Genomic DNA, 17,719 nt, shown 5'->3' on the forward strand with positions numbered 1-17,719 from the left:
AACAAAAGCCCAATTAGACCCATATTTTCATATAAATCCATAAACAACCTCTAGGTCTTCATCCTCCTCATTATGTGGTTGTGTGTGGCTAGGGGCTCTATCGTTATCCCCTCCTTCTTGAGAGGATTTGTCTTCATATCTACAAGGTTGATCTCGAACAACAACCTTATTCTTGCTTTGAAAACTATGCTCGTCTTCCTGGATCAAATGACCATTAGTTGGAGTCATCAAACAAATCAAATGGGTTAGTTTCAACAGTTGTATAAAAATCAGTCTTATTAAATTGCAATTTATCTTGTTTTTCTATTGTTTTTGGCAAATTTTCACAAGATTTCATTAGAGAGGAGTACATAATTTTCTTTTCCAAGTTATTCCTCCCTTATTCTAGATTTCTATTTTAAGACTCTTTTGACAACCTTTTGTTCTATAAGAGCTAGTGATTTTTCAGTTTTTACTTTCAGTTTTAATCTTATTTGATCATCTAACACTTGAGAAGATGTTAAAGGATAAAAAAGATATTTATTTTTTTTCATGTGTGAAGGTATTCTCGTTGGTACGACCATTATGCATGGAGTTTTTAGCAAATTGCCATGGTCGTCTCAATAAGACATGACAAGTTCCCATAGGACCTACATCACATAAAATTTTATATTTATAGATGCCTACAGATAACTTGACCTTCACTTGTTGGTTAATTGTCAATTCCCCTGTTAGCCACTGAAGCTTATAAAGTTTGGAATGGGGAATGACAGAAAGATTTAAGTTTTCACCCACTCTAGTACTGTATGTCTCTATTGTGGGTTTGTGGGGGCAAACACATCCTTTCCTAGGCTCTTGGGAGTTTCTTTAGATTTATCTTTTGAAAAACTCTTCTCCCTTTCATTTTTATACTATTTCTTGGGATAAGAGTTAGAGTAAGAACTCTCCTTGCGACTTGACCCTTTTCTCAAAATTTGTTGTTCAACTTTTATGCAAAGTTGGATCAAGTCATTCAAGTCCATATAAGGCAAGAGTTCCACTTTATCTCTTATCTCAAAATTGAGACCACTAAGGAACCTAGCTATGATGATGGTTTCTTCCTCCCTAATAGAGGCTCTCATCATGTAAAGCTCCATCTTTTGCCTATATTCTTATACACTCATGTTCTTTTGTTGGAGTCTTTGGACCTTGTCCATCAACTCCCTATTGTAGTAAGAAGGAATATAGCGACGTCTCAAGGCTCCCCTAAGATCATTCAAATATTCTATGGGAGGGTCCTTGTGGAGGTGTCTATCTCTCTCTAGGGTTGTCCACCAATACGTGGCATTTACTTGAAAGCTTAAAGTGGCTAGAGGTACCTTCATTTCCTCACTAACATGATGGCAAGCAAAAAGTTGTTCTACTTTCATTTTCCCAATCTAAGTAAGTCTCAACATTTTCCTTTCCATAAAAATAAGGTGGATCTACCCCAGTCTCTTTAGGTTGGCTTTCTCTTCTAGCTAGTTCTTCCAGGTGGAGGTTGATAATATTCATTAACTCTAAGACTCCCTTCAACATGTGAGTCACTCGACCTAGAACTAGATGCATATGATTTTTTTAGTTTTCTAATGTATTCATCTTTTTCTCTAACAATTTTCAACTTTTCTTCTAAGATTGTAAGATATGCATCATTTTATTTCTTTTCTTCCAAAATTTAAGCCTCATGTTGCAATCGTCTAAGTGATAGTTATTCAAAATCTCTAGCCAATTGTTTCAAAAGAGATTTTGTGGATTTTCTATCACTTTCATTATGACTTGAAGAATTAGTAGACATGTTTAGAGTTATGTGATAAAAGTAATTTTCAAAAAGAAAGATAGGTGGAGTGAAATAGGTAATTTCCCAGGAAAGGGAGGTGGATCATTAGGATCTCTTAAGTACCAAGTATTTCCTTGCCAGATACTATCCCACAACACTTTCACAAACCTTTGTTTAAGCAATTTACTTATAGCACAATCAAAGATGAAAAAAAAAATGTATGCAAGAAAAATGGAAAGCAATAAAACACTTGAAAGAAATTACTAACTATAAAGCTTTTTAAACTAGACGTTTCCTAAGGTGAGGCTTCTTGGCACTTTGAACCTTGAAGACACACTCACCGACTAATGCAAATTTAATCCATGAATTAATCAAATTCTTGAAAATTACAACTCAAATAAATACAAAGAAATTTAGGTCAACAATTTTTATGCACAAAAAATTAATGGTCTATTCTATGCACTCCTTCACTTGTAGCTCCTTTTGGTATTTTGTGTATGTTTTTGTATGAGGTTGTTGTTGTCCCTTCCTTTTCCTCTTTAGGATATTCAACCTGAGATATTCTGTTTTTACCTCTTTAGTTATGTAGCTTGCACCAAAAAATTTTAGCTCCACAACTCACCAAAGCAATTATGTCACTTCCACCAAAATAGGTCAAACAATTTTAAAGCAACAAAACTCAAATTTAAAAATTAAGAACTACTTCAAATGGAATTCGTAATTGACATGACTTGAAAGAGTGGTCCAAAATTTGATAAGAAAAAAACTAAATCTCAAAAGAAAAGGTAGCACACAAATTGAATCCTAGAGAATGACACTAGAATAGATGAATAAAACCAAAATAGCACTACAAAATTTTGTGTAAATTTTCTTTTAACTTGCCAAATTTATGTTGGACAGATTACTTCAAATTTGAATTTTTTTATTTTAACCACAAAAACTTCAATGTTTCAGCTCAATGTAGGCGCTGGAATTTCACAAAAAAGAGTCTGCCAAATAATTGCAATAATATTTTCAAATTCACTGCCAATTCAAATCTTAGAGAGTTCCAGATAAGGGAGTGAGAAATCTTGGATATTTGGGTAGCAATTCACTAATACATTGATCTTAGAAAATGAGAGTCAAGCACCTCAATTTATAGGAGAGAGAGGTGAACATTTTGGAGCCAAAATTTGAAAATTCAAAATAAAACTCTCCACTGAGAAGGTGCCATGTGGAGTCATGCTTTCCATGTTTAACTCACACCTTTCATGCTAAATCCTCTCCACTCCTAGGTTGTCATGTGGACGTCCATGTGCTCTATGCCAAGGTAATTTTCGTCCTCTAACATAGCCTAGACACTTTAGGGTTACATTGGGCTCAAAGAAGCCCAATTGTTCCCTAACTAGTCACTTTTAACCCTAACTAGACCAATTTTACTATTGGCCCAAATACAAGCCCAAAAACCTATGCTACTTGGCCCAAATATTTGATCCAATTAGTTTATGCTACTAGGCATAATACATGGCCCATGAAATCCTAAAAGACTTTATACAATTAAACTAAAGTTTGGCCCAAAAATAATGTTGACTAATCAGCCGAAACTCAGTCTTCTTGTGTTCTTCTGACCAAAGCTCTAGTTTATGTTTTGATGATTTGGAGGTATTCTTTAATATGTTTGTACATTCCTTCATCCTAGAGTTGTCCTCTTGATTGGGCCTACAAAAATAAACAAAAGCCCAATTAGACCCATATTTGCATATAAATCCATAAACAACCTCTAGGTCTTCATCCTCCTTATTATGTGGTTGTGTGTGGCTGGGGGCTCTGCCATCATTTTGGACCTAGGTTAACATCCATTTAGTCCTTACAACAATTTTAGTTTTCAAGTCAATCTGAGTTGTTTATATTTGCACGTGATTTTACCTGTTATTCTCACAAGCAGCTAATCTTAACTCCTTAAATTGCAGTACTAGGTGGTACACAAGCCCTCTGAGCTCATAACCTAATGTGATGGGTGATCAAGCTTAAAAATTAAGGTCATTTTTCCAGACCATTTATGGTGAGCTTGAATAATCAGCTGAGGGCATCTTTTCACGACTAGTTTTAGGTGGAGTTTTGCGACCATTCATAGAGTCGAGCTTAGTGTAGTTTCTTTATTCATTATAAGATATTTTGAAACGGTACAAATCCTCTTAAGCATTAATGAGGGGTTTTCAAACTTAATGATGGGTTTCAATTTTTTCAAGGCGTTACATCAATTAGGCTACTATCATTTCTGATGGAGATCCATCTAAGCCATCACCAACTCAGGCAAAGAGAAATTAAGAAGATGAAGCAGATGACATAACTCATTCTCTTAAGCCTTGTATAAAATTGTATAGTCTAGTTTAGGATTTTCCAACCTTGTATTTAGGGTTGAACCATTTTTACAGCTTTGTATTATGAGTTGAGTAGAGTGGGATTTTGTGCCTAGTCTTAAATAAGGGGTTTGTTTCCAAACCCTAAAACATAACAAGGAACGCACTTAACCCTAACCCTATGAGAAGCTTGCACTACAAACTAAGGTTTGGGTAGTTTGGGCAATAAATTAGGGTTTCTACCCTAGCTTAGCTAGGGTTAGAAACTTGTTCTCCAAGTCTCCTCCATCTATAAATAGACCTAGAACCCTTTTACATTGTGGACTTGAATGAAGTATTAATATGCTGCTGAAATATTTCCAGCTCAATCTCTTTGAGTCTCTCTCTTTCTCTTGCCTTTATTTGAACTAGTGAATTAGCCTAAAGATAAGTTAGAAATTGGCCTAACCTCTTCTTAGCACCTATTCTCCTTTGCATTCACGTATCACGGTTCATAACCATCGTTGTCATCTCTTCTACTGCATTACTCTCCATAAAATTAACAATAGAACTGAAGAAAAAGCATGGAACCAAATATTTTTCACCTTTCTAGGTACAAGTATTCTACACTTCTCCAGGTACAAGTATTCTTCACTTCTCCGGGTACAAGTATTCTCCACCTCTCTAGGTATAAGTATTTTATACTTCTTCAGGTAAACCAATCCTAATATCCTCCTAAGACTAAGACCTTTTAAGATATGACAAAAATACTCTCAAAAGAGAGAACAATCAAATCTCATTAAGTATACTTCATAAAGTCAAGAATTTACAATGGATAACACACATTCCAACAGACTAAAAGCTTTATATAAAATATATGTGAATCTTGTGTTCTATCAAAATATATTTTCTTTCTTCATCGTTCTTATCTTCTATCTCTTTTTTTTGTATATCATCTTCTTCAACTTGAGTCCTTTATATAGTATTTACGGATGGTGATCATTGAAGCTTGTAAATAGTAAGTCTTAAAGACAACAAAAATCTTGTTTTGCATTTCATCATTTCGGCATTAGACGCTCCAAAAAGGAAACATTTGCTATAAATATTACTTGCTTATCTTGAGTGGTTTTATGTTGACGTTGTCTCTAAAATCTTTCTATACTTGAGTATTTCTGTACATTGACTCATGAGTCTCTAGTTCATGAAGACTACATAAATCTCGCATTGTAGTATCTTCACTTTATCATTAGACTTTTTTATGTAAGATAACTTCTGCTTTGATGATATCTTGCGCGTCTTAACCAATATCACAACATTGGACTTTGAAATCTTTCTTTACTTGTAAATATTTGAACATTGAAGCTTGAATCTTATGTACTTCATGTTTTGCAAAAATCTTTCGTTGCTCTTTGTTATTTTTGTATTAGATACTCTAAGAAGAAAATTTTGATATGATATATGTGCGTCTTGAATGTGTATTTATTAATCTTGGACTCTAAAAAAATTATAAATGAATTTGAATGTTGAAGCTTGAATTTGCATAACTCTATATCTGCATAATTCTTGCACTATAACATCTTTGTTTTTCCATTAGACGCTCTATATAAAAACTTTTGATATGATATTATTTGCTCGTCTTGATCTTTTAATTTCACACCATTGGTATTCGAAAAAATCTTTTCTTGTAAGAATTTGAACATGAATCATCATAACTTGAAGTCTCCTCAAATTTGCATTGTAGCACCTTCTTTTTCCTGTTAGATGTTGTATATGAAATTTTTTTATTTAATCTTATTTTATGTCTTTAGTGTATAAACATTTTCTGGAAACAATTTAAAACTCATAATTAGTAATAATCATCGTTAAATTCAATGGACAATATCATATACATTTAAATTTCAAATTCCCAATTTAAAAAACTTTCTACACTAGAATCTTTACTGGTAACATGAATTCAAAAACTTTCTAAGTTTGGTATAAATTTTAAACGTTGAAGTAAATCGTACTTTAACTGAGATTTAATTCCCAAAACTTAATTTCAAAACTAAATTGAATCTGTAATCAATTATATCTCTAATTTTCACAAACTTTCTTTTGAACAAAATGTTTTTAAATTTTCCAATACTAATTTAATTTTGATCGTTGAAGTCTATCAGTATATTAAATAGTTTATTATCATTCTAAAAGATATATTTCATTCAAATATCATTGAGACAATTAAGATATGAAATTTGCAGTTTGCAAACCGAGCTGAGAACCTCGCATAGAATGTGTCGAATGAGTCTATCAAATTTCAAGGAAGAAAGTAATATCATTTCATGTTTGGTGCCTTGAAAGTAGTGGGGAATAATTCACAATGTACTTCCAAATATTTGGAAAATAGGTTGGTCTAGGTGAGATAGGCCTTAACATGTGCATCTTGGTTCGAGGAGTCGACGTACTTTTCGACACACAACCACTTCCATTTGTTAGAAAGTCGAGCCTTCATGACTTCAATCGCGATGAAAACTATCTAGGTTGGCTCGCATCTCTACATTCAATGGGGATTAGCACAACTTTAAAGGACCTTTGTTGATCACATACTCATGATTCCCTATGCGTGACTGGACCTTGGATCTGGCTAATGGGTTGTGACAAGTTGACGGTTCTTCCAACAGCTCGGGAATGACTTCCAAATTGAGCTCGTTGTGTCCTTAAGTTTGTAGGTACCCTCTAGGATCAAGTATCACAAGCCAATTGGTCAATATCCTCGACAAATTTATTAAGCATAACGGAACAAGACTCGTGTGTTGTGTTTATGCTTGCAAATTTTGCTCGAACTAGTGTAGACCGATATTTGTGTATTATGGTGAGTTTCTCTTGGATAGCTTATAACTTGTCACAATGTTGATTTCGTAGAAGTTCCAAGTCATTGTCAAACTTGTTCTACATGCCAACGATGACCTTCTGAACACTTTCTCCATTCTTCTAGAAAATAGACTCCATATAGGTTTTAAGGACATCAAGGGAAGATGGAGAATAGACTCCATCAAACGATACAAAGATGTTAACGCTATAATTTGACTTATGGTTTGTACCATAAGAGTTATGGTATGAGAATAGTTTTACTCAAACTTCACGAAGCATTCTAGGTAGATTGGGAGATGTTTTGAGAAAATCGAACTTTGATTGAGGTGAAGTTCGAACTTGTTGATGAAGTAAAAAGTGAAAATCCACCTAGAGCTCCATGTTCAAGTTAGTAAGACTTAGAGAAATACTTTAGTGGATAAATAAAAGAGATTGAATAAGTACTTTCACTAGAATCAAACTACATTTATAAATTTTTAGAGACCAATCCGTTATAACAAAATCAACTTTTAAGTAATCTAATTATTCGAGGAAATGATTCTACCTATAATTCTTTTGAACAAATAATCTTAACTACTTAATCTAGATGTTACTTTCGAACAACTTATCTTACGCTCCAAAAGATAAATATTACGCTCCAAAAACAATTAACAATCCACTTTGATATAAAATCCATACAGAAAAATAAAGAAATGTAGCAAATAAATCTCATTTTTAAATTGAGATAGGAGTAATCTGTTATTATTTGTGAAATGATTTTAAAACCCTCCATTTATCCTGGACTATACAACACATTCACTTTAATATTTCTTAAGAGTAAAACATCAATGAAAAATTTAAGACTAATAGATTTTTTTTTTAATTCTCCTAGTGAGGAAAAGGAGATAACTTACCATTTATTATTTATAAATAATGATATTCCCATCAAAAATCAATTATTAATTATTAAAGGATAGAAATTTTAAAAAAAGACTTATAACTAAGTATAATGTCTTCCGATTAGGATTTGGAGTCTTATCGACTCAGAAAAAACCCATCTATGCTCATCTCCATGTGCTAAAACCTTATTTGGTTGCCACTGTGAATCATACACGACAATAAAAGCAATTGAATATGACCAGAACAATGAAAAAGAACTCAAACTAGGTGACTCAAAAAAGAGGGATCAGCCTCCAGCATTTCTTCTTCCAAAATTATTAAAGAATGTCTCTCTAGAAGCAAAGAAAAAAATAAATAAAAAATAAGAATAAAATATGTAACTTGCCTAAATAACCTTGGTTTCTTTCCTGCGCATCTAATATCTAGATATGTACAGGGTGTTGAGTTGGCCTCAGTATAGGTATGTACAGAAACCTATCTCATCTCACAGGGTATGTATACCCAGCTTCTCTGGATCTTTGCTTAAGTCAAAATTCTATCACATGGACAACTGTGCATTTCTTCTCACCGTCAAGCTTACTTCGGTAACATTCGGTAAAACATTCACTAGCGGTTCCATGACCTAAGGTATGGCTTTCCCATTTGATCATGTAATGATGAATTCTGATGTGGCAAGCCCATCCATGTTATATCATCAGGCACCAGACCACTAGGTGCTTCACGTCCAGTGAAGTAATCTAATGGATGAGAAGCCGGTGGTGCCATTGTGTTCACCCTTGGCGTACCTGCATCTACTAATCCATAAGTTCTGTGTGCAAGAAACTGGTCAGTATTTCTAACTGAATCATAAGGGCTACCTGAACGTAATTGATTACACTCTGACAGAATACTAAATAAACTCTGATCACAGCTTGCTCCAGTGCCAAGACTTTGACCTGAAAGACTACCACTGTCAGGTCCATTCCAGCTACCGCGTACTTGATGATCGGCAGGAAACCAATGATGACCAATAAAATCTCCAGTATTTAAGTGAGATTGGGAAGGCCCAGCTATGCGAGCATTATTAGTAGCCCAATCAGTCATACTTACTGCAGCCATTGGATCTTGCCTGGGTATTAACTGTTCTTGTCTGGGGATTATTTGATCTTGCCTGGGTATTAACTGTTCTTGTCTGGGGATTATTGGATCTCGCCTGGGTAGTAACTGTTCTTGTCTGGGGATCATTGGATCTTGCCTGGGGATTGTGTACCTTCCTCCATCTGAATAAATATTATGGGACATGTTTTCTGGCATGAAAACCTCAGTAGCTCTCCTGCGCCCCTGGTCCAATGTCAGTGACGTTTGCAAGGAGGGCTCCTTGAAATGACTGGAAAATTGACCATCACCCATCATAACATTGTTAGAAGTCTGGAAATCTAAATCAGCTCCTTTCTGTTCACGATGATAAGGTAACAGCCCCTCTCCTTTGAAGAGAGATTGAAGTAAGACATTTCGATCCTGGATTTGGTAAGAATTGAAAGTCCCGTCATCTAATTGCCTACCTAACAACTCTTTCCCTGTCTCTTGACGCAAATCAGCTTCAAGATCAATCATACGGGTTGGCTGCTCTTCACTGGCTTGAGGATCGGCCACTGATAACCCACTGGCAGTGTACTCATGAGTCACTGCAGAATCATAGTATGAATGCGGCATTTCAACTCCTTGCCATACATCACCACTAGAAGTGAAAGGCGCTACTTCATCAATGGAAACATCCCGAGAGTTCATATTCCTCGAATACTCATCTTTATTCGGTGAAGTATTATTTGATTTTGATAAAAGAATATTCTTTTCTGTATCCACACTCATCTGGTTGAACTCATCATCACCTCCAACATAAGAATTGTGCAGGGACTGATTCTCAGGGGACCTAGAAATAAAATCTTCACCATCTTTCATGTCAGAATGATCATTCAGACCTCCATCCTTCACCTGATCCTGAAGCTCATCACCTGAGTTTATATTATCCTCCCCCTGATCTCGAAGTTCACTTCCTGAGCTCACATTATCCTCATCCTGATCCTGTAGCTCACCTCCTGCATTCACGTTATCCTCATTCTGATCCTTTGCCTTGCCTCCTGAGCTAATGCTATCCTCGTCCTGATCCTGAAGTTCACTCCCTGAGTTGATGTTGTCCTCATCCTGATCCTGAAGTTCACTCCCTGAGTTGATGTTGTCATCATCCTGATCCTGAAGTTCACTCCCTGAATTAATGTTGCCCTTGACCTGATCATGAAGTTCACTCCCTGAATTCACATCATCCTGATCCTTAAGTTCACTACCTGAGTTTACATCATCCTCTTCCTGAGGGAAAATTTTTAATTACAGATATTTTAAGTATAGATATTATGAAAAAATGCACATGATATGGGACCAAGGATATTGAGAAACTGAAACGAGATATGCAACCAAATTATAGCAAATTATAGAAGACTCTAATAAGAAAACTCTACAACAAACCTCTATGAATGAATTTGATTTATCCTTCATCTCTGCCACCAAAGAATTTCTCACAGCATGTCTCCGTGTCTGTCTCTCTTTCCAATTTACATATGCTTCAGGGAGGTCATTGTTTACTAGTAGCAACCTATGCAAATAAAATATATTCTATTGAGAAATAAAGAGAAAAGTTTTAAAATGTAATCTGTTCATAGTAACATATTTGCATAAATGTATAGCCATGTGAACATCTCACTAACCAATGCTCCTGCAACTTCTTCTTTTCCTCTTTGACAAATATATTGTATGGTTGTACTTGAATTTTTTCAAGGTTACCCAAAACACGGTTAAGGGACCTAGATTGAATGCTTTTACCAGACTGCTTCATATTCTTAACAAGTTCATGTTGCTGCCTACTAATCTGAAATGAATGCATAAAGAAAACAATTACCAAATGCCCTAACAAAACAATATCTTCAGAATACTCCTCTTATGTTGTTATTAGATCCATATAACTGAAGTTACACTAAAATACCTAACCCCAACAAAGTAAAGGGAAACAAAGAAACAGCAGTTTGACATCACCGGAAAAAAATAAGTTAGCCACTGTCTAAATATTTATAAGTTTCAATGACAATAATTGATTTCAGATAATTCAGCAACTATTTTTGTCCCTCTAATAATTGATACTGAAGAGATAACTGACCCAGATACCATGCTGTTTCTCTGCCAATTAAGTATTGCTCGGAGAAGAAAACAAAATAAGTGGAGAGCCCAACCTTGATATATGACATGTATTTGTCTCCATCACTAGAATGACTGTTAAGTTTGGGCAGTTTGTCTCCTGTCTTGGGCTTTTCTCCCAAATTAGGCACTCTGTCCATAGAATCCATCAAATTTCTAGACTTACCTTTAACAATGTCTTTTTCAAGCACCCTGCCAAACAAATATTATTTCATAAACATGTTTACAGAAGGACTTATAGATCAAAATAAGGCCAAATAAACCATTTGATTGGAATAAAAATAAATACAAACCCAGAGGAATAAATTTTACCCCAAATGACCTTGTTCCTTATTACAGTTGTCATTCATGTACACTCAGCTATGTGATCACAGCAAAACATATAGCATGGATTATGGATTGATTACATTGAAGATCATTGTACAGTGGAAAATATTATAAAAAATCTAAGGAGATTTAAAGTAGGTGACCTTTTAAGTACAAAGTCAGAGGCTTCTTTCAATATTTTATAATTCATCAGTGCAGTAAACATCACAAGAGAAGAAGCAAAACTACACTAGGAACTCTTGCATTGCTAGTTGATGTTCCAAAATAACAGAACAGTTCCCAAATTCCAGGACAAATATGTCAACGGATTTTCTTATCCAAAGTGTCATCAAAATTCCTAAAGCTCTAAGTCCAGAAACTGAAAGCTTGGGTATACAAATAAAGATTGACTTCAGAATAAGATTTTCAGGAATTGCTCATGGTTATTTTGTTTAACCCAACTTTAAGAGATAAGGCTTGGAAGTTGTTTTTGTTACAACTGCAGAGATGATAAGAACCTCCATATAACTAAAAAAATGAAAGGGTGTAAGAAATTCCTTGTCACAGGAACAATGCAATGTGATGATGATGATGGGAACGATGAAGGAGAACCAAAAGCAGCTCTAAAAAAGAAGACAGTATGCCAAAAACAAAAAATAATAACAAACACAATGAGCAATGACAGGGTAATGAAGATGATATTAAACTAGTTATACAGATTGCATTAAACTCTAAAATGTGAGTTTTTCATCTGATTGGATGACACAAGTAATCGATTTAAAGTGAGTTACTAGGAAGTTCATTAATTCAAGCAGAAATCTTAATAATCCTAATAATTGACCCATGTACAGATATCTTAAATTTCTACATCACAGCTTTAACAGAACAATCTTCTACTTTGCGTAAGTGATGAAATCACTATAATCATAAAGAATTAAAATTTGACAGAGATTGCTGAGTTAAGAGAGTATATAAGTTCTAAATATTGCAGATTATGAATTCATTAGTTACCTTCTTTGAAGTTTATCATCTTTTCTCAGTGAGGAAATTTGGTTGTCACTACTACATGGTTTATCCTCTGCATCCCAGGAGCATGACTCGGATGTCCCTGTAACATTCCCATCATGATCATAAACTCTAGATTCAATCACTTTTGAGGGCATTCTTTTCTCTACATGCTTTGACCTGCGTAATTCAACATTTTTACATGATTAGCACTAAAAATTCCAAGATAGAAAGAGCAGAACCTCATTAAATCCAAGTTCAATAACCAATACTTTTGAGTGCCCAACATGAGATGATCACATGTAGCATAACAGAAGTACTTGCATATTAACAAAAACTACAACTATTTCATGACAGTAGCACTCATCATAACCCCTATCTCTACAATAAATTATAATCATTAATAAGTCAACTATCATCCATTTAGCACCAAAAAATAAAATCCACCAATTTGTTTCACCGAAGGATTTTATTTTAGTAACAGTTTAACATCAATTGAAACAAGATAAAATATTGATGCTTAAACAATCTAAAACTTTGTATCAGTAGACATATAAAACAGACATATACATATTGGATGAAGATATTGTCTACTGAAGACAGTAGTCGAGTTGAAAATATGAGAAAGCCCCATTTGATCATAGAAACATCAGAGAAAAGATTCTCAGGATTTTACCATCTTAAATTTCAAGTAGCATGAAGTCTCAAATTGATCAAGAATCAAAATTATCATCTGAAGGAGAATATGCATCGACCAACTTGTTCAAAAATGAGCTATCTTGTTACATTAAGGGAATTACTAATGCAGGTATTGAAAACAGCAACGGTATCATTTTTACAAAACGAACTACAGAATATGTGCCGTCCTAAATTTGAATGTCACTGTGTAGTGTATTTAGATTGCAATACATGGAAAGTGACAACCTCCATATCTTTTGCACAATCTCCTTTTCTGGATCTTTACAGCTTTGCCAGCTTTTCTTCAAGTTGGACAGAAATCCTATCATACTGCAAAATATAAGAATTACAATACTGGTTAAACAACATGCCAAAAATGATACATATTGAGCATGTACAATGCTTACTCATTATGATAATTATGTATGTGCGAGTAGTATTCTTTCTTCTCAGATTTAAGATGCTGTTCCCGGTAAACAATCATGTCTGGATGAAGATCACCTAAACAAAGCGAAGCACCCCTGCAAATATATATTTTAGACATTTCTGACTATGAAAAAGAAAAGATTTCCATGAATGATTAGCAGACTACATAAATAGCTTACCACGTCTTAATGATATTTTTCTCACAAGAAAAAAAGATCTTGATGAGATTGCAATATGATTTGGTCATAAAGAACAGAATTCATAAATTATCACAACCCAGATGGGTATACAGATTATTGCCTAATGGCATAATGAATATGAGGAAAGAAAAAAAAAAACAGAATTGTAGAAATGAATAACAGAACAAAATTTCAACCAAATAAAATCCTTTCAAGTTGCAAAATTGAGAAATTTGTGTGCAGTAAAAGGGAGACCCAAGAAAACTGGTCAAGTGTGCTGTCAGATATAATAAAGCCAAGATAGAATATATGGTAAGAACTGAATGGAATTCAGAGCTGAAATACGCAATTAGTAATGCTGGTAAACTCAACCCAAAGATCAATAATAAAACCAAATCACACATTACCTCAATAACAAATCCACTGATTCATTCAAAATTTAAAAGTAAGAAATTGTCACATATAGCATGTACTTATGAGTAAAAGTGCTAAATATAGTAAGAGTGAGCAGATAATGTCTTTAAAGAAAAAAAATACAAAGAAGGAGATCTTGCCATTTTGAGAAGGGGTTTCCAAAGTTGAAGTTAATCCCAGAAAGTAAATCTTCCACAAGTTGATGTGGCTCAAAGTCCCTAGGAAGAAAATTCATTAGAAGGTTTCTCTCATTTTCTGATAAATGGGTCTTCCAAACCTGCCAATTGCCAAAAGTTTCATAGAGGATGATTTAGACATAATTCCTATACAAAATAAAATCTATTTTCCACTGTAAATAATAGAAACATACCACAACATGGTATTACCTCGTACGAAAGCACATCACTTAAATTATCTAAGTCAAAAATTTCTTGTGGCACTGTAAGCACATCTGCCACGAGTTTGTGACCATTGGCAACAGAATTGATAAATGGTTTTGTTTGTCTCCAACTGATGCCAACCTGTTCCCTCTTAGCAACAACTTTTTTCTGATTACCATCCCACTCAACAGAGATGTGAGATCTCATGTTTAAATCATTTTGAACTAATCCCAAATTCTTCCTTTTGATCCTTTGTTGCTCTCTAGAACCATAACCAGCAATGTTTGCACCATTTACTCGTTTTCTCCTCTGATCAGCAGCCATGGACACGAGAATAATTCTTCAAAAATACACTACGCCAAAATATAGCAAAACACCACCTTCTTGACTTCTAATGAACATCTTTCATCCATAAGTGACCTCACAGGCACCACTGGAAAACAATGTCATCATCTTTCCGTTTCCATGTCTAATATTCAGAAAAGTTAAACATTATTTTCTCTTTAAAAGTCACCACCCTTTACATAATATATTTTTGTATTCTTAGAATGTAACGCATCATTCTGTTCTTATCTTTATTCCATAAGAATAAGTACTAAGTTTAGAAGAAAATAAATATTTGACTCGATGCTTAATATTACAGAGCCAGAAATTTCCATTCCAATCAAGAGAGGTAAAAGGCCACATTTTTTTTGGCTAGAACAAATAAGTGTTTGCTTTGTACTTCTTTAGTGGAAAGTTTGGGTAAAATTGATTTTGAATCAATAGATGTGATTGACAGGTCTATCCAAATTAATTTGTACCACAAAATTACACAGGAATTTATTTCACCATTCCTCATTTAATGAAGATTGAATTTTATATTTATTTTCTCTACCAAACATAAAAGCAGAATGAAAAATAAAAATATCATTCCATTCCTGAGCAAACGTAGCAATAGAACAGGAATGGTTATTCCTCCGCCATTATATTCTAATTACGAGAACTCTCAAATCCACGCATTATGTAGGCCCTTAGTAGTATCACATCAACAAAACAACCAAGCAACTTAAAAATTCAGATAACATACAGAAGGGGATGTTATTCATAATGAATGTCTACGTGAAAATACCAATCCAATTAATATACTATAATACAAGTTTATACACTTGTTTCATAGTTGCACAACAAAACAAATGTAAAATAATTTATGCATATCGACTTGAGCTTATTGTAAAAAATTATGCTCTTTTTTTGCAGGCTTTCTGAAAGAGATTTTGAAAAAAATAAATTGTTTCCCACTAAAAGGATGCTTCGTAACACCCTCTCCAACTTCTCACTAGAATGGATTTCCCATGAACAAAAATTTACAATGGTTTTTCATATGATTTCTAGTCTCCACAAAGTAATCAATGCACATTGCCTGTTAGAAATATCACCAGTATCACGCATATTTCATAATAATCCCAATAAATAAAGCTTGCCCTCTTCAAATCAAGAAAGAACAGTGATAAGAAATACCGGTAAACCACAACAGATGGACAAGACTTGTAGCACATCTTTGAATAGTTCAATCAAAGTGGGTGGGGACAAATGTGAGCTTTTCGAAGTTTAGCCCATAACTAACATGCAAGTACAGCGAATCATGTGTTCAACAAGTCACGAGGATAAATGATAAAATATTCAAAAGCAGCAACAACAACAAAAATCATGCATGGTCATGAAAAAATGAAAAAAAAAAAAAAAAAAAAAACTGTGTATCTATTGTTTAATGTCAATAAAAAAATTAAATGAATATTCCTTATGCAAAAGATTATAGTTTTTGACAGGTTTTCAAATTCAATTATTTTTAACAACTCACAAAGCCTATATTGGATAAAATCCAAGTACCTTCAGAAAAAAAGACATCAGGCACACTCATTAAAATAAATTGCATATGTATCGCTCAATTGAGAATCAAGCAAAATATTAACAAACATTCCTTGTACAAAGACTTTTAGTTTACGCAGGTTTCCAAACAACCACACTCGTAGAGCGCAAGTACAAGTATATAAGCAAAAAATCAACCGAGTAATTTCCCCAGAATTACAATCCACAATGCAACTCAAAACTCAAACCAGTGATATTCAATCATTCAAATCACCAAACATAGTGAACGCCAGTGGTCTACACTCAACACCACCAACAACAACAAAAATCAAAAAACGAAAAAAAAAAAAAACACTGAAATTTTTTCAATTCGAAAAATAAGCAAACCACCGAATTCCACATCGAATTTCAAACACCGCATCAGAATCGCATTCGAGTTACCTCCTTTCGCATCCGAAGCAGCGAAACCCTAAAAATCAGAAGAAAAAAAAAACACTGGTGAGAAAAATTACCAGTGAACAATTTCGCCGCGCCTGTTCCAGCAACACACGAAGCAGAACTCGAAGCTGCGCAATTAATTAATCCGAAAAAAAAAAGTTGAATAGAAATCGAGACAGGGATAGAATAGGCGATAACCTAAGAGCAAGGGCAGAGAGAAAGAGAGAGAAAAAAAAATCGAAGAGGTGGAGAGAGAAATATAGAGAGAGAGAGTGATAGAAGGTTTGGTATTATTAAGAGAGAGCATCGAGGAAAAGAGACACACACCACAATTGGCAGAAAGAGAGAGAGAGAAAGAGGATCAGACGACTGTGGTTTGGTTTCCCCTCGAAACCGTTATTTTCCGCATCGAATCTTGATGCAGCTTCGCGCGCGTGTAGCCTCGGCTCACCGGCTCCCGCACGTGCGAGATGCTTAGGGTATGTTGTGGATGCGGTTTGTGTTTGGTTTAGGATATGTCAACGACACAACGTGAAGAAAGAGGGCATGTGTTTTTTTTTTCTCCTAATTTGTTTGCTTTTTTTATTTATTTATTATTCATTGTTTATTTCTTTGTTTAGAAGGTGAATTAAATATGGGAACTCCACTGGGTGTTGGTAACAATCATTATAATTAAATTTTTATGGGACGTTGACTTTGTCGTCAACGGAACAGAATCTAGCATGGTAGGTGATAAATAAATAAATGTTTTTTTTTGGTATACGCCTCTTAACGAGATTTTTTGGTTGTGATGCCACTAAATTTTGAGATTAAAGGGTATTAATTATAATTATTTTAAAAGTTAATAAATTTATTGTATATAGTAAATTGTTATTTTAAATGATAGTGTAAAATTATTTTATATTATTCTAACATAACTTTTTTATAGGAAAACTATTTGAAAATACTAAAAAGGGAATATTTTGATTGAAAATTATATAAATGATGTTAAAAATAGTAAGGAGG

At 34.1% G+C, this 17,719-nt stretch overlaps 1 protein-coding gene across 10 annotated transcripts; it reads right to left on the reverse strand.

Moving 5' to 3' along the window:
- Positions 1 to 8,086: 8,086 nt before the first annotated feature.
- Positions 8,087 to 17,224, reverse strand: LOC137837248 (uncharacterized). 10 transcript variants are annotated; one of them, XM_068646199.1, is made up of 12 exons: positions 16,913 to 16,970; positions 16,718 to 16,745; positions 14,435 to 14,861; positions 14,189 to 14,325; positions 13,437 to 13,550; positions 13,276 to 13,359; positions 12,358 to 12,531; positions 11,076 to 11,232; positions 10,557 to 10,717; positions 10,318 to 10,444; positions 8,676 to 10,161; positions 8,087 to 8,603 (listed from the first exon to the last, which is right to left on the reverse strand). In XM_068646199.1, exons 3-12 carry the CDS (start codon positions 14,750 to 14,752, stop codon positions 8,425 to 8,427), a joined length of 2,937 nt encoding a protein of 978 aa, XP_068502300.1. In that variant the 5' UTR covers positions 14,753 to 14,861; positions 16,718 to 16,745; positions 16,913 to 16,970; the 3' UTR covers positions 8,087 to 8,424. The 10 variants fall into 10 exon arrangements, with proteins under 10 accessions (XP_068502300.1, XP_068502294.1, XP_068502298.1 ...); XM_068646193.1 differs by lacking the exon at positions 16,913 to 16,970 and adding an exon at positions 17,042 to 17,224 and having other exon boundaries at positions 8,087 to 10,161; XM_068646197.1 differs by lacking the exon at positions 16,718 to 16,745 and having other exon boundaries at positions 16,789 to 17,202.
- Between the last annotated feature and the right edge of the window lie 495 nt (positions 17,225 to 17,719).

Source organism: Phaseolus vulgaris, chromosome 4 (genome assembly GCF_000499845.2).
Source record: "Phaseolus vulgaris cultivar G19833 chromosome 4, P. vulgaris v2.0, whole genome shotgun sequence".
NCBI lineage: Eukaryota > Viridiplantae > Streptophyta > Magnoliopsida > Fabales > Fabaceae > Phaseolus > Phaseolus vulgaris.

Coding starts and splice junctions, on each gene's coding strand:
- LOC137837248 (XM_068646193.1), bottom strand. CDS start 14,752: ATGGCTGCTGATCAGAGGAGAAAACGAGTAAATGGTGCAAACATTGCT. Junction 14,326..14,434: donor GTGATGTGCTTTCGTACGAG/GTAATACCATGT, acceptor GGCAATTGGCAG/GTTTGGAAGACCCATTTATC. Junction 13,551..14,188: donor GGAAACCCCTTCTCAAAATG/GCAAGATCTCCT, acceptor ATATATTTGCAG/GGGTGCTTCGCTTTGTTTAG.